This window comes from Equus caballus, chromosome X (genome assembly GCF_041296265.1).
Source record: "Equus caballus isolate H_3958 breed thoroughbred chromosome X, TB-T2T, whole genome shotgun sequence".
Classification (NCBI taxonomy): domain Eukaryota; kingdom Metazoa; phylum Chordata; class Mammalia; order Perissodactyla; family Equidae; genus Equus; species Equus caballus.
The window spans coordinates 78,945,064-78,959,667 of record NC_091715.1 but is presented as its reverse complement, the minus strand read 5'-3'; the positions used below and the strand labels follow the sequence as shown (position 1 = coordinate 78,959,667).

At 34.3% G+C, this 14,604-nt stretch overlaps 1 protein-coding gene across 4 annotated transcripts in view; it reads right to left on the bottom strand.

The window, feature by feature from the left end:
• Positions 1–14,604, bottom strand: part of LOC100630813 (uncharacterized) — a 396,552-nt gene that overhangs the window by 134,547 nt on the left and 247,401 nt on the right. For all 4 annotated transcript variants that reach the window (XM_070256727.1, XM_023633698.2, XM_070256728.1 and 1 more), the window contains one exon: positions 11,984–12,103. In XM_070256727.1, the coding sequence (XP_070112828.1) occupies positions 11,984–12,103 (120 nt within the window). The remainder of the gene's footprint in view (positions 1–11,983; positions 12,104–14,604) is intronic.

Genomic DNA, 14,604 nt, shown 5'->3' with positions numbered 1-14,604 from the left:
TTTTCTATATTAATAAATTAAGAGCCTCCTATCACCTCCAAATTCACTTTGAGTTAGGACCAATCCTTTTACTCAAACTAAATGAATAAATACCAGGTCTGTGCCTCGCACCAAGCAGAAACAGCCTTTGTGTGACAAAATGGCTAACCCATATAAACAGAAATACTGTTTTATTTACTTCTTTTATTTGTCTGATATTAGTACAATCACAACTACTACAGCCAGAGGGTCAAAGTGATCTAAAGACCATCTCCAATGGGCATTCATATTTAAAATCCTAAATAATACTCTAGTATGCCTTTCTTCTTATTTGATCCCAAAGAAAAACACAAATTTGGTCTCTCTTAAAAAAACCATTGTCAGAATGAATGACAATTTAAGTAATTTAATTAAATTCTGAGGTTAAATAGTAGTAAAGAATGAAATTCAAACACCCACAATAACTCTCTCTCGTAAGAGTTGTGAAAAGTTCTAGAGTTTTTGAACAATATACATGCAGGTTTTTTAATTTGGCATTGAGAGCCGAGTTTTCCCATTTAGGATGCTGATCAACCTTGATGATTGCAATAATGTTTAAAAATGAGTCAGAAAAATTTACAGATAAGTTGTCCAGAAGACCACATGAACTCACCAAGGAGATTGGCTAAGATATTTTAAACCCTATCTAATCTGCTATTGGCAATATAGACAAGATTGAAAGCTTTCATTGTTTTCACATGGTTACTCTTTTTTCATAGCGCTGAAAATAATAAGCAAGGCAATCTACTGCTTGTACGGTGTGATGTAAGGTCCTTTTACATATCACCAAAATTCTTTCTTTTTGACTAGTACAGAGAATGAAATTCCAAACCATATACAGCTGCTTCTTTAGGATAACACAACCTATCCAAAATCCCTTATAAAATACAAATATTTAGCCAAAGATTTAGCATTCATTATTATATTATCTATTTATTATCCATGAAAAGGACCCAGGTAATATGACTTTTGATTTAAAAAGAGGATTTATAAAGACCTGAAAAGCAGTTTTCTGCTTAGAAGATCAAAAACTTTGGATCTACTTTCTCCCTTTACCATAACATAACATTTTTCCTAGGTCAGGGCCACACAAACATTTCAATTTCATGAGGTATCTCTTGAAATATTATGATTGAGCTATTGATCCTAAAAAAATACCAAACAACCTATCAATTTAGATCAAAACTCAGCCAAAATAGTTATTTTGTGCTACAAGAACACAGCTTAAATCTTTGTTGCTACTACCCACCTTCGAACCCTACTAATCAATAACGGACAATATGTATGTAAGCCCCAGTGATTATGGATTTCTACTACAAGACTGATCTGTGTATTTTTAAGTTGTCAAACAAGACATTCTAGGAAGTTTTAACTTATTAATAGTAAATTTCTTATATATAGCCCATAAGCGAGTGTTACTTAATAAAAATAGAAAAATCTGTCATTAGAGCTCTAAATTGTAGCACCTTGAATGACAAATGGAAAATTACCATGGAGAAATGCAAAAAGACTCTGGGCACAAAACAACTCCATCCAACGCCTGCACTAAAAGACTTGAACAAATTCTAGCATGGCTTCTAACAGCTTAAGACCATGTCCCTAGAGTGACCCCAACCTCCCTTAAAATACGTGCCCGGAAAAGCTCAACACTGCCAGGAGAATTTATGGTTTGTTCCAGCCAAAACCCACTGATAGGCTGGTAGATCCCTGAATCCTGTTAGAGCAGTTACTTTAAAAAACTCACAATTATAAATTCTTTTCTCTGTCCTTTGAGATGTAAATCTCCTACCACTCAGAACTCTCTTCTCAAAGACCTGGGGAGCCATCTCCCTGCAGTGAAAATCTTCAAGGAGATAGCTCTCACTTCCAGTCCCTGTGGGAGGGAAAGGGCCTAACTTCAATGGGTGCCTTGCTCCAATTTGCACCACTACCTCCTGTCATAAAGATCTGAGAAGTTTGCTTCTCCTCTGGATAAGTACCAATTAGCAAACCCAGATGGCCTAGTCACATAGACCAAATCCCCCTTAACGCTCTTCAGTGTCTTTCCTTTAGCACACTGTTAGCATTTCAAAAAATATCCCGCCTTTTGTTTTGGCAGAGTTAAGCTCAGGTTACATTGAGGTCCCTCCCCTATTGCAATACCTATTACTGAATGAAATCTGAATTTACCACATTTAACAAGTGTCTGGTTGTGTTTATCTTTGAACTGTAACTATTTTCCTGGAAAATGTCAGCTAAAGATCTTATTTCCAGATTTTGTATTTTAAGTGATATTTCAAGGAACCATTTGTGTTTTTATTATCTTTGGAATCACTGATATCATTAGTAAACACTGACAAGTACTTGAGTTAACACCCTTGCACTGACAAAGATTTGTGCTGAAAATTTCAAGCATACAACGCAAAAGTGAAGCCCAAAATAATTTAAACACAAACTATGCTGCCAACAATAAATCTTGTGATCTATTGTCTCTGAGAATTCCCTATAATAACCTGGCTCAGTCCATTAGCATCCTCCACAGTATTACATGAAACACTTCTATTTGTTCAAAGCCTTTGACAGCTGAAAAATGACATACGCAGGTTGCCTCAAAATTCTGGGAATACTTAATATGTTGATGTTGGTGAAATCAAAGAGAAATATTTTTAAGAAAATGAATTTTGGTTGGCATGATGGGCTCTAGAACAAGATAGTGTGCTGAGAATGTATAATTAAGGTTAAAAAATCTGATATATGATTAAAATTGAAATTAAAAGTTCATTTACTTTGAAATGCCATCTCAAGTGACTGGCCATTACATAATTTGTAAAAAAAACTCCTTGATAGCATGGGTTACTCATACTTTTCCCCATTTTCATCTGACCCAAAACCCTAGAGAAAAGTAGGTTTTAGGGAAAAAATCAGCAGTGGATGATATTTTAAAACATGATTCTACTGGATTTCCATGTATGCAGAAAAAGAAAAAATGACAAAAACCCTCCGAACTTTTGTTTTAGATTCATGAATAAAGAAAGAAAATTGCATTTACCTATGTGTGTTTCGTTTGTTTTCCTAAAATCTAGAGGTGATTGGTAAGTCACCCAAATAAAATCAATAAATGTACTGACTGTTAGTTCTAAGACAATATGATTTCTCCTAGTTCACTATTGTCCAAAATATGTAAAACCAGCTTTCTGTCTTACACCAGGAAAACAGTTCCTGCTTATAACCCTCAGTTTAAAATGGCTCAGGAATATTAAGTTATCTGTTGATTTTATTTACAATAAAATTATCAGACAAAAATTAACTGTTTTGGAATCAACTACCTAAGTGTTTTTACTTAGAACTAGAAGCATTTGTGAAAAAGTTATCTTAGGGTACAGAAACATAATTTCACTATTGAGATTTACTGAAATTTCTTGGTGGTCGTTATTAAACATTTATTAATGCTGGACAAATAGTGGAGATACCACAGCATCACATCATAAATCAGATAAACTATCATAACCACATAGAATGCTGTTTTTTACAAATTACTACTAATTGCCCACTTTTTTTTTTTGAGGAGGATTAGCCCTGAGCTAACATCTGCTGCCAATCCTCCTCTTCTTGCTGAGGAAGACTGGCCCTGAGCTAACATCCGTGCCCATCTTCCCCTACTTTATATGTGGGATGTCTGCCACAGCACGGCTTGCCAAGCGGTGCCATGTCCACACCCAGGATCCAAACCAGCGAACCCCGGGCCACTGAAGTGGAACAGGCGAACTTAATGCTGTGCCACCGGCTAATTGCCCATTTTTTGAGATGAATTATTGGGTACTCATTTGGGTCATCTACCCTCAAAATAATACCTTCACTGTCTGTTACAATTTTTACTGTCCATGAGGGCTTTGTTTAGAATGACACCATGATCAAGGTATTAAAGGCTAACTTTTTTCCCAGGTTAAGATAATAACTCTTTTACTTCACGGTCCTTTGTTAGACTGTGAACTCCTTGAGAGATGGGGCACATTCCCACTACCAAGCAGAATGCCTAGCACATAGTAGATACTCAAAGCAGGATTACTGAATAAATCGATGAATTAGTCAATGAGTGAAAAAGTTGTTCTATTCTTTCTCTGAAGTATACTAATTTGAGGCAAAATATTTCTTTCTTTTTAATTCCTTCTCACAATGTTTTGTGCAAGCTCATCATGCTTTTTTATCAAATCTAAATACTTATAGATTTACAGTAAATTTCTATTTCAAAGACAGTCAAATCACATTGAACTACATTTTTTCTGCAGAAAGAATAAATATTTCTGTAGAATATTTGCACATTTTAAAGTCAATTTTGAAAATTGACATTGCATAATTTCATTTATATTTCTACTTTTTCATGGGAAACTAAGAAGATAAATAATTTGTTAGAATGCACTGAAACAATAGCCTGTTAATAAATGAAGCATCAGAATGTTTACTAGGATTCTTTTTATAATAACTAATAGTGCTTTCTCTCATTCTTATTGAGCACTTCCTATATGTTGAACATATTTCAACTTATCCTCACAATAACCTTATTGGTTATCATTAACTCCATTATATATCTGAGGAAACTAAGAGTAGTTAAATATCTTGTCCAATGTTACATGCTTAAAGTTTATCTATTATAATTTTTTTGTTTTTACAAATAAGGATTTGAAGTTGTGTGGGGTTCAGCTAATTTGCAAAGGTCACACAGCTAGTAATTGATAGAATCAAGACTACAACCTGTTTCACGACTCCTAGTGAAGTACTCTTTGCAGTTTGAATAATCATATTTCACATTATTCATCCATTTTAGAAATTTACAGACTTTAGCCAAATCACCCCTCTACCTTCTTTCTCTAGACAGACAGGTCTAACCATAATTGAGTTTTGATATGGGGCAGAAGTCTAGGTGGAGATATAGGTTGGAAGTTGTTAGCATATGAATAATCATTAAAAACCGCAGGAGTTTCCTTAAGTGAAAGGAAAGATAGTGCTTCTCAAACATTGGCCTGCATTAGAATTACTAAGAGTTTGTTTAAAATTGCACATTCCTGAGCCCCATCCCTACAGATTTTCATTCAGAAGGTGAGAGGGTACAGTTCAGGAACCTGCATTTTTAACAAGTGCCTCTAAGTAATTCTATGTATGTAGTCAAAACACCATACCTTTAAGAAACACTGAGGCAAAGGTAATGGACAGAAAAAAACCTCAGAGCAAAGCATTGGAAAACAGCAACATTTATGGAATAAAAGAACTGAATCCAATCAAGGACACTGAGAAAAATGGCCAGATAATCTGGAAAGAACTCAGAGAGTATGATGTCACAAAAGGCAATGTAAGACGAGTTTCAAAGAAGCAATAATCAATTGCGTGAAATGTTGCAGATAAATAGAGTAAGGTAAGGACTGAAGTCTGAGTAGAGTGATGACGGCAGAAGCTTGGTTTCTGTGGGTTGAGTAGTAGATGGGAGGTGAGGGATTCATAAAATAGATTGTCTTTTTAGGAAGCTTGGCTGTGTGACTATAGATTGAGTGGAAGGAGGAGGTGAGGAGGAAAGTTAAGAGGTAAATGAAAATGAAAAACAAGGGGCTGGAGGACATGAGAAGATTAAGAGGATCATACTTACAAAAGAGGAGAAATATGTCCTCCTCTGTGCCTGGAAGAGAGGAAGTAAGGTTGCCTGTGGATAAGAATAATTTGGAAGGTGGGAGTGTAGGAAACTGCAGAGCTAAATACATTTTGCTTTTTTTATTTTGAGGCTATGGTATAATATACATAAAATTTAAAATTGTTTTACCTTCCTTTCTGATGAAACTAACTTTTTATCTTATGAAATATCCATCTTTATCTTTAATAATGTCTGCTTTTTGCCTTAAAATCTGCTTAGCCTAAATATTTCAAATTTCTTTGAAATGCACGGTATATCTTTTTCTATCATTTTACTTTCAAACATTCCATATTTTTATATTTTAGGCATGTCTTTTGTAAGCAGCCTATAGTTGGGATTTTTCTACCTAGTGTAACATTCTTTTTTTTTTAATTGGAGGATTTATATTGTTTACATTGAATGTTATTACTGATATATTTGGGTTTAAATCTACCACCTTATTACTTGATTTCCACTTTTTATGCCTATTGTTTTTCCCTTTGCTTCTCCTTTCTTGCTTTCTCTTGGACTATTATTTCCCATTTTGCCCTCTATTGCTTAACAGTTATACCTTTTTTATTACTCTTTTAGTGGTCACCACAAGCATCCATGGTTTTTCAAAGTACCTTTTCACTTCTTGAAAAGTGCAAAGACCTTAGAATACTTTAAATTTATTTACCCTCCTCCCTCCTTATTTGATACTGTTGTAGTGAGTTTATATTCTGTATATTTTAAACCCCATATTATTATTACTGCTATTATTATCATTTTACCCAGTCAATAATCATTTATATTTACACACATATTTACCATTTTTGTTGCTCTTCATTCCTTCCTGCATCCTCGAGCTTCCATCTGGGATTATTTTTCTTCTGCTGAAGAACAACCTTTAAGCTGGGTGTCCTGGTAACAAATTCTCAGCTCTGTTTGTCCAAAAAGTCTTAATTTCACTTTCAGTTTTGAAGGATATTTTTATGGGAAATTGAATTCTAAGTTGGCAGCTATTTTTTCTTCCAGCACTTTCAGTTCACTTTTTGAAAACAGCATTCCATTTTCTTCTGGTATGCATGGCTTCACAGTCTAGATTTCCTTCTTCTCCCAGATCTTGGCCCCATTTTTTTCACTGATTGTTAGCTCTCTAACACCTTTAAAGATTTTAAAGATTTGTCAAGCTTTTCTGGTGTTTTTCAGCTGGAAGGTTGACACAAAATACCAGGTCCACCATTATTGGACGTATTCCCAGGATGTTCATAACTGATTGGCCCAATACTTGTGCTGAAGGGGTTGGTGAGGCCATAAGGTGAGATTGAAAGTAGGCTGGAGGTGGATAGGGGGCCTTTTTTGGAAGTGGTGAAATTTTGGATTAGCTTCTGAGAAAAAGACAGCTGACCACAGGTGATTAAATAAATAAGTGATATTGACAATCCCACTGAACTTGATAGATAGCAGTGACAAGCAGGGATAAAGAGTGATATAACGTATCTGGGTCTCAATTTCTTAATTTTAAAAATCAGTATGAAAATATTTCCTGGCCTATCACAAGTCGTTTTGAGGACCCAATAGGATGATGGTATGCGTTTCAAAAGAAATGATGGATGTGAAAGTGAACTATGATGTGGTATAAATATTAGCTATTTATACATATGCAGATTTTAAAAAATTGAATAAGACATACTAAATTCGAAACGCGTTTTTCTTATTCAAAAGCACAAAATGTATGGAATTGTGTCTTCCAGGATTTATTTTTAGGATCATGGACATCCCTTAAATTTTAATTCATAGAACTGGCATTTATCGCCACATTCCCATAGCACTGGGGGAAATATTCATGGAGGAAGGCTGTGAGTTAGGCGAGTAACTGATCCTGTCACACTTAGAGCAAGTGAGAGAGAGGGTGGAGGTAAAGAAGTGAGATGGAATGGCAGAAAGAAGGGAAGCAAAATGACAGGCAGGTACTCTGTGAGTTTCAAATCTATAGTTCCTTCTTTAAATCTGAGCTATTGTAAAGCATCTTCCTGATGAAGATAATTTAGCACAGATATCTCACCCAGACTAGCTATTGCTGGAAACCTACCAGGGTCGTTGGTCAAAGAGTTACTGCAGAAAGACCCATGGAGAACACAGTAAGCCTAGTGCCTAATTGTGGGCTCCTGGTTTTATCTCCCGGGTCCCGCCACTTGAATAGAAACAAAATGTCAGTCAGCCAAGTAATTCTAGGCTTCTCTTCCTGAGCAGAGATGAATCATTTAAGCTGGATAATTTTGAAACATAGATAATAATTTGCCATTTTCACATAGGAATAGAATCTGAAACTTTGTTTCAGAGGGTAGTAGGGGACAGCCACTTTTTTTGAGCTAAATGATAGATTTTTCAGAATGTGCTGTAATGACACATTCTGGGAACACAAAACACTCCTTCTAGATGATGCATCTTTACAATGAAAATATCTTGTGGCCATGCAATATTTCAACATACAGACATGTATTTTGTAACTTTAATTTTTCTTACACTTAGAAATGATTCCACTAGTGATTTACTTTAAAATAAAAAGCCCACAGAGTAGCCTATTGGATTTTTAAGTGTTAAAAAAATGCTAAAAACTTTCCATTGACTTAGATAAATACAGTTACTTCTTAGATTTCTCCCTTTGTAAAGGCATTAAGGTTGATTTTTTCCTGCCATCTAATCACTCTAGGCAGCTTTCTTGTACTGTTAGGTTCCTCAACAAGGCATATTGTTTTATACCTACATCCATTAATTAGAATGCTGTACGTTATATCCCAAAGGTACAATTAAATTTTGTGCCTTTAATTTTTCTTTTCAATTGCTGATGCGGAAACCCAAGAGTTGGCATAGACGTCACAATTTTCTGAAATATGATAGATCTCAAAATCAACTATGATATCATCGGCTATTCACAGGATTGCAATGTTACAAATACTGTATTTGAGATGGTTGCCCCAAATAGAAGAAACTGCGAGTGAAAAACCATGGTGTATAATGCAAATCTCAGATTGTACAAGAATTTATGGGTTATGACAATGAAAACATATGAGTCTTCACAATCCTTGATCAAATTGATGGTCATAATTATCCCCGCACAAGTGCACGAAAAGCACATGGAGCCAGGCATCTTAGATGAAAGATGAGTGTGACAAGATGTTGGCAGACATGGTGCCATTGTGCCAGTACACTTCCCTGGACATGAAATAATGGTCCCAGTTGGAAAAATACTAGTTATTCTAATTGTGGTTGGTATAGGCCCACATTTGTGGGTGGGTTTCTGTAGCCATCTAAATGAAAGCATCTCATAAACTCTTCACCCATGCCAAAGAAGTTGCAACTTTGTGGCCAGTGTTTAATGTAATATAGCAAGAATAATTCAGGCAGCTGACATGGAGGGAAGTATACTGGCTTGGAATATTACTTGCTGACACAAAAGTCATATCTATATAGTATTTACTGTTTGACCTCCAGTGCTATTTTCTTCTTTCACGTTACTTGTGTCTATGGAGTTAGAAGAACTGTTAAAAGATAAGGAATGGAGCCAGAGAGAAGTATGCAGAGAAAAAAACATGCCTAATCCGAGAGACAGATTTACCGTGAAGTCAATGTAGCTTAAGTTTTAGGGCCCCTCACTTGTACAGGCCCCTTCCAAGGCCCTGGGGATATTTTATGTTTGTAATATTTGTCAATTTCTAAAAATTTTGTAACTTGTTATTTTTTTCATTCCAAATTTCAATTTGTACATAATTTTGTATTTTTTTTAAGGAGGGACCGTCAAACTGTGTAAGGTTCAAGCTCTTCAAAATCTAGATCCTCCCCTATTAAGTGTGCCTCACCAATAGTCAGCTGGGAGAATTTTACTTATCTTTCAAACTCCTAATACTTTCCTGTTACCCAAAATACACCAGAATCTATAGCTACAAAACAAACATTTTGATGATAATCAATAATACTCAATCCATTTCCATGTTAGGAATTAATTAATTACATGGCAGAATGTATGCACTAGTTAATGATTTCTTTGAGAGGCCACTATGGGAAGAAAAATTGTGGGCCTGTAAAACCATATTAGATTCGTAGAACTATAAGTGACCTCAGTTGTCATTCACCCAAGTCCTGCATTTTACATAGAATAAATTGAGATTTGGAAGGGAAATATAACTTGTTCAAGTTCCCATCTTGGTAATTAGTGGTAAAGTAGGGATTTTAAGAAAACTATTTAATCCTCATACTAATTTCTACCATTGTTTCAATTTATTTGATGTACATTTATGAAAAGTTTATTTCCTAACATGTTTTGGATTTGTATTTTTTGCATAAGAAGGTTAAAATTCTATCTGACTCTACAAATGACAGCCAAATTATTACTCAATATTTTAAATCATTACTTTGTGTAAATTACCATCAGCATTTAATGTCCTATCCTTTTCGCATCCAGTTTACAGTTTAATGACATCCTTGATCCAATTGAACAACAAGGTAACAGCTTCTATTTTAAAGGTTTATCCATTTTTTCAGGTCATTAACTGACTATTTCAATCCAAATAATTCTGTATTAAAAATTTCTACCTTCTCTCTTTCATTAAATCATTCAGATTAGGTGTCCATGCAACTATAATAATAATTTTGTTATCTGTACATAGATAACAATAAAGTCTGACTTAGCAATAAGGGAAAATGATTCTGAAAATACAAGCAAGACATTTGAAGGATTACTTCCAATTATAGCTTAAAAAATTTCATGTTAAATCATTTTTTCAGTTGAAGTAAGTCTGGAGGTTATTTTGCTCTTTGTTTAAGCAGATATAAGTCATAATAACATTACTTTATAAAAGTACTGGAAACTCATATACTAAGAGTGATGCAATAATATCCTAGTTGAGCTAAAATAATGTACTTAGAATATGCAAGCTGACTTCATTGGGAATTAATCTCCAGGTTTCTTATTTCTGATCTTAAAAATTCCTTATCTCAATGCAGCATGAAAATCTTTACAATAAATTTGGAACACATATATATAAGTAACATAAAATGCACAAAAATCCACTAAGACTCCAGTGGTTAAATGGACAAGGGTTATGAATAGGCAATTCAGCTAAAAAGAAGTAAAACTGGCTAATAAATATAATGGAAAACATTTAACCTCATTAATTATAAGAGGAACCAAAATATGACTAAGATAATGACTATGACTATTTTTCACCTAGATAATTCTATTTGTTTAAATAGCAAAAGCATAATGAAATGGTTATATAGGTATGGTGCGGACAGAAGTGCAAACTGATACAACCCTTGAGAAAAGCAATTTTTATATATGTATTAAGAAACTTAAAAATGTTCATAACCCTTGGACCAGTAATTCCATGCCTAAGCATCTAAGCCTGAAAAAAACCTTTGTGCGTGAAGATGCACAGTTATGTACATCAAAGCAGTATATATAATAGCAACATAGCAGGAACTTGAAATAATTTGAACACCAACAATGAAGAAAATATCAAGTAAATTATGTTCATATGATTAAATTATATAAATATATGTGTGTGCATGTCATAATTATATAAGTAAAATATGAATAGAAGAAACACTGGAAGAAAATACACAAATATTATTAATGGTTAAAACAATTCAAATGCTTTTCTATATTTTCCACATTTATACAATAAGCAGTAATTGCTTTTAAATTAGAAAAATTAATTTTAATAATAAAGATAAACTGAGAAAATAGGAGAACCATATAGCATAAAAGAAAAATGTACAAGCAATTAAATATGTATTAAAACCAAAATGAGGTTCGATTTTACAATTCTAGCAAGAATTAGGAAAAGAGATAAAACTCAATATTGGTGAAAATACAGGGTTTAATTTGGTAGAGTTCTTCTGGTAGATAATTTGATAATACAAATAGTCTTAACACAATTGTATACTCTATCACCATAATCAGAATCACAGGAATATACTCAAGCAAATTATTTGAATGGTTAAAAATACATTAGACTCACAAAGATAATTATATCAACTTTACCATTAATACCTAAAAACTAGTGACAATCTAAATAATCTAACAATAATTGAATGATTAAAGAAATTATGGTATATAAATTCAATGATATATAATGCAATCACTTAAAATTAATGCAACGACTATATGGAAAAGCAAGATATGATTACATCATCTTATATACTGTATACATTGAGAAACATTGGAAGGAAACCGAAAAACCCATAAATGATTGCTGTGTTAAATTAGAGATGATTTGATTGATATTTACAAATCTTTTCTAAATGCTTTATATTAATGATAAATCTTTTTAAAAAACTGCTTACCACTTGCACCCCAGGTGGCTTTTCTTCAGGGGTAATAAGTTCTTGAATTTGTGTTTCTGGTCCTGCAAGATCAGGTGGCAGAGCAATTATGTAATGACAGATTTTAGTCACACCCTTGCACTAGAAAAGAAGAAGATAAAGAAAAAGGATGCATGAAACTCACATCAATGTCGTTAACTCAGTCCTAATACATAATTGCCATTATTTTAATTTTTAAAAAAATGAATATATATATAGTCATATTTATATTCAGGGAAAGATACTACATGACTCAGTAACAGGATGAAAATATATTTGTTTGTTTCCAGAGTCAAGTGTGTAGTATCAAAGTATAAAACCGGGCTTAATTTTTTAGGTCCTCTTAGTTGTGTTGTAGGCAACATGCAGATGAGGGAGAAAAAGTTAAAAGAGATTTCAAATGTTCACTTATTTATATTTTTTTCATGGAAATTATAGAAAAGGCAAAAGAGCCTAAGAAGAAATTAACTATCACCCAGAATTCCGCTCACAGGGAAACAGGGTAAATATTAAATTTACTTATCATGGGGGCTGGCCCCGTGGCCGAGTGGTTGAGTTCAAGCGCCCTGCTGCAGGCGGACCAGTGTTTCGTTGGTTCGAATCCTGGGCATGGACATGGCACTGCTCATCAAACCACGCTGAGGCAGCGTCCCACATGCCACAACTAGAAGGACCCACAACGAAGAATATACAACTATGTACCAGGGGGCTTTGGGGAGATAAAGGAAAAAAATAAAATCTTAAAAAAAAAATTTACTTATCATGACTTCCATAAATATATATTTACTGGGGATTTATTTCGAAATGCACTTTGACGGGTGTTTTTTTATGTCCCTGTACGTATGCTTTCAGGGACCATATTGTCATTTTCTTTAAATAAGGAAGACTCTCTAAAGGAAATCTGAACTGTGTGAATTTTAATATTTTGATATAACACATAGCATTTGATTCTAAAATGTAAGAGTTAGGAAAGGAAATGAAAATTTTGAATAAAAAGAAAGAGTTATAAATAATGGCCCAGTAAACCACCTACTTACCTATCAGTAAATCTCATGGATGGGAACTGTAGTTTATATATAGCTCTTTGAACCCCTATCACTGAGCACAATTCCAAGTATATAGTAGAGCTACATAAATATTTATTGTTGATGATTATGAGGGCATAAAAGCAATTCTCAAACTTTCTCAAGGAATGTATAAAATGATGAAGTCTAACATTGCCTTCGCGTAAAGGGGTCATGGGAAAAACACAGTGATTTAAATGGTTAAAGAGCAAAATAGCTTACAATCTTAATGACTTGAAAAACCCTACAGACAAAACTCCATACCTATGCTGGTACCAAATGTGCCTTTTATCCTTGGTAAATATTTCAATTTAATATGTACATTTAAAGTGTAAAGTTATAAATATGACACAGGTTACTCATACATACGTAACTTGACTTTTTAAAAACAGAATCAGAGAATACTTAGGTTGGATATTATCTTAACATCTGTCCAATCTCTTCATTTTGAGATAGGGAAACTGAGGCTGTTACAACATAAGATTTGAGGTGTAAGGGGCAAGGAACATGTCTTTATGCTCCTTGTATTTCTTTTGCCTAAACTCAGTGACTGGAACATAGTAAATGTTCACTAAATGTTTACTGAATGAAATAAATTCATTCCCAACTGGAACTTCATGCTCCAGCCAGCCAGTTTCTTAATTGTTACACCAATGCACCATGCTCATTCCTGTTTCCAGATTGTTCTTTTGATTGAAATGTCCCTACATTCACCTTTGTCTAGCCAAACTGCTTCCAGCTTTCAGAACTCAACTGAGTTCCAATTTTATTTGTGAAATCTTATAGGTGATTTCAGCCTTCTCTCTACACTATGACTATCTTCCTATTCATATTCTATTTCAGAGCAATCTACCAGCTAAATCCTTAACTTGAACCACATGGGTGAGGAGAAAATATTGGGGGTAGGTGGGAGGGAAAGAACAAACAGAGCTTCCATGATTGTATTAGAAATGGGGCAAGGAGCAGGAGTAAGATAGTGTTAAGTTGCTTCACCATTATACAAACGTGTAGTTAGGCAATGTTGGCAGATACCACAATATAGCCACATGTGATGTTTCCATTTCTTTTGATGCCTTATCTTCCCAATTGGGCTATCAAGCCTTCTTTTCCAAGTTAGGTTATCAACTCTTTAAGAGTATGGAACATATTTTTCAATTTGTGAACTTCCTTAGCACAGCGTGTATGAAATAATACTAATAATCTTCAGGCAGGCCTGGAAAGCAGAAAGTCAACTGACAATAGCGTTGACTCCTTTTATTTCCTAGCCCTATCCCCTCACTCTCCTACCTCCACTTTGACTTTGAAGAGATCAGAAATCAGCCAGAAAACTGAGAGATGAGGAGTGGGGAAAGAAAGAAGAAATGAATCTCCCTTACCGAACTTCAAGTTCTTGCTTCCAGAAGGCCATAGCTAGGAGAGGGGATTAGGTGCAACTTTGAAGTTGAAGCTCTGATTTCTACATGGAATTAGATATTCTAAGTAACTTTAGGAATTTCTATCACTTAAGAGTGAGCAGAAAATCTTGGAACTGCCCAATTT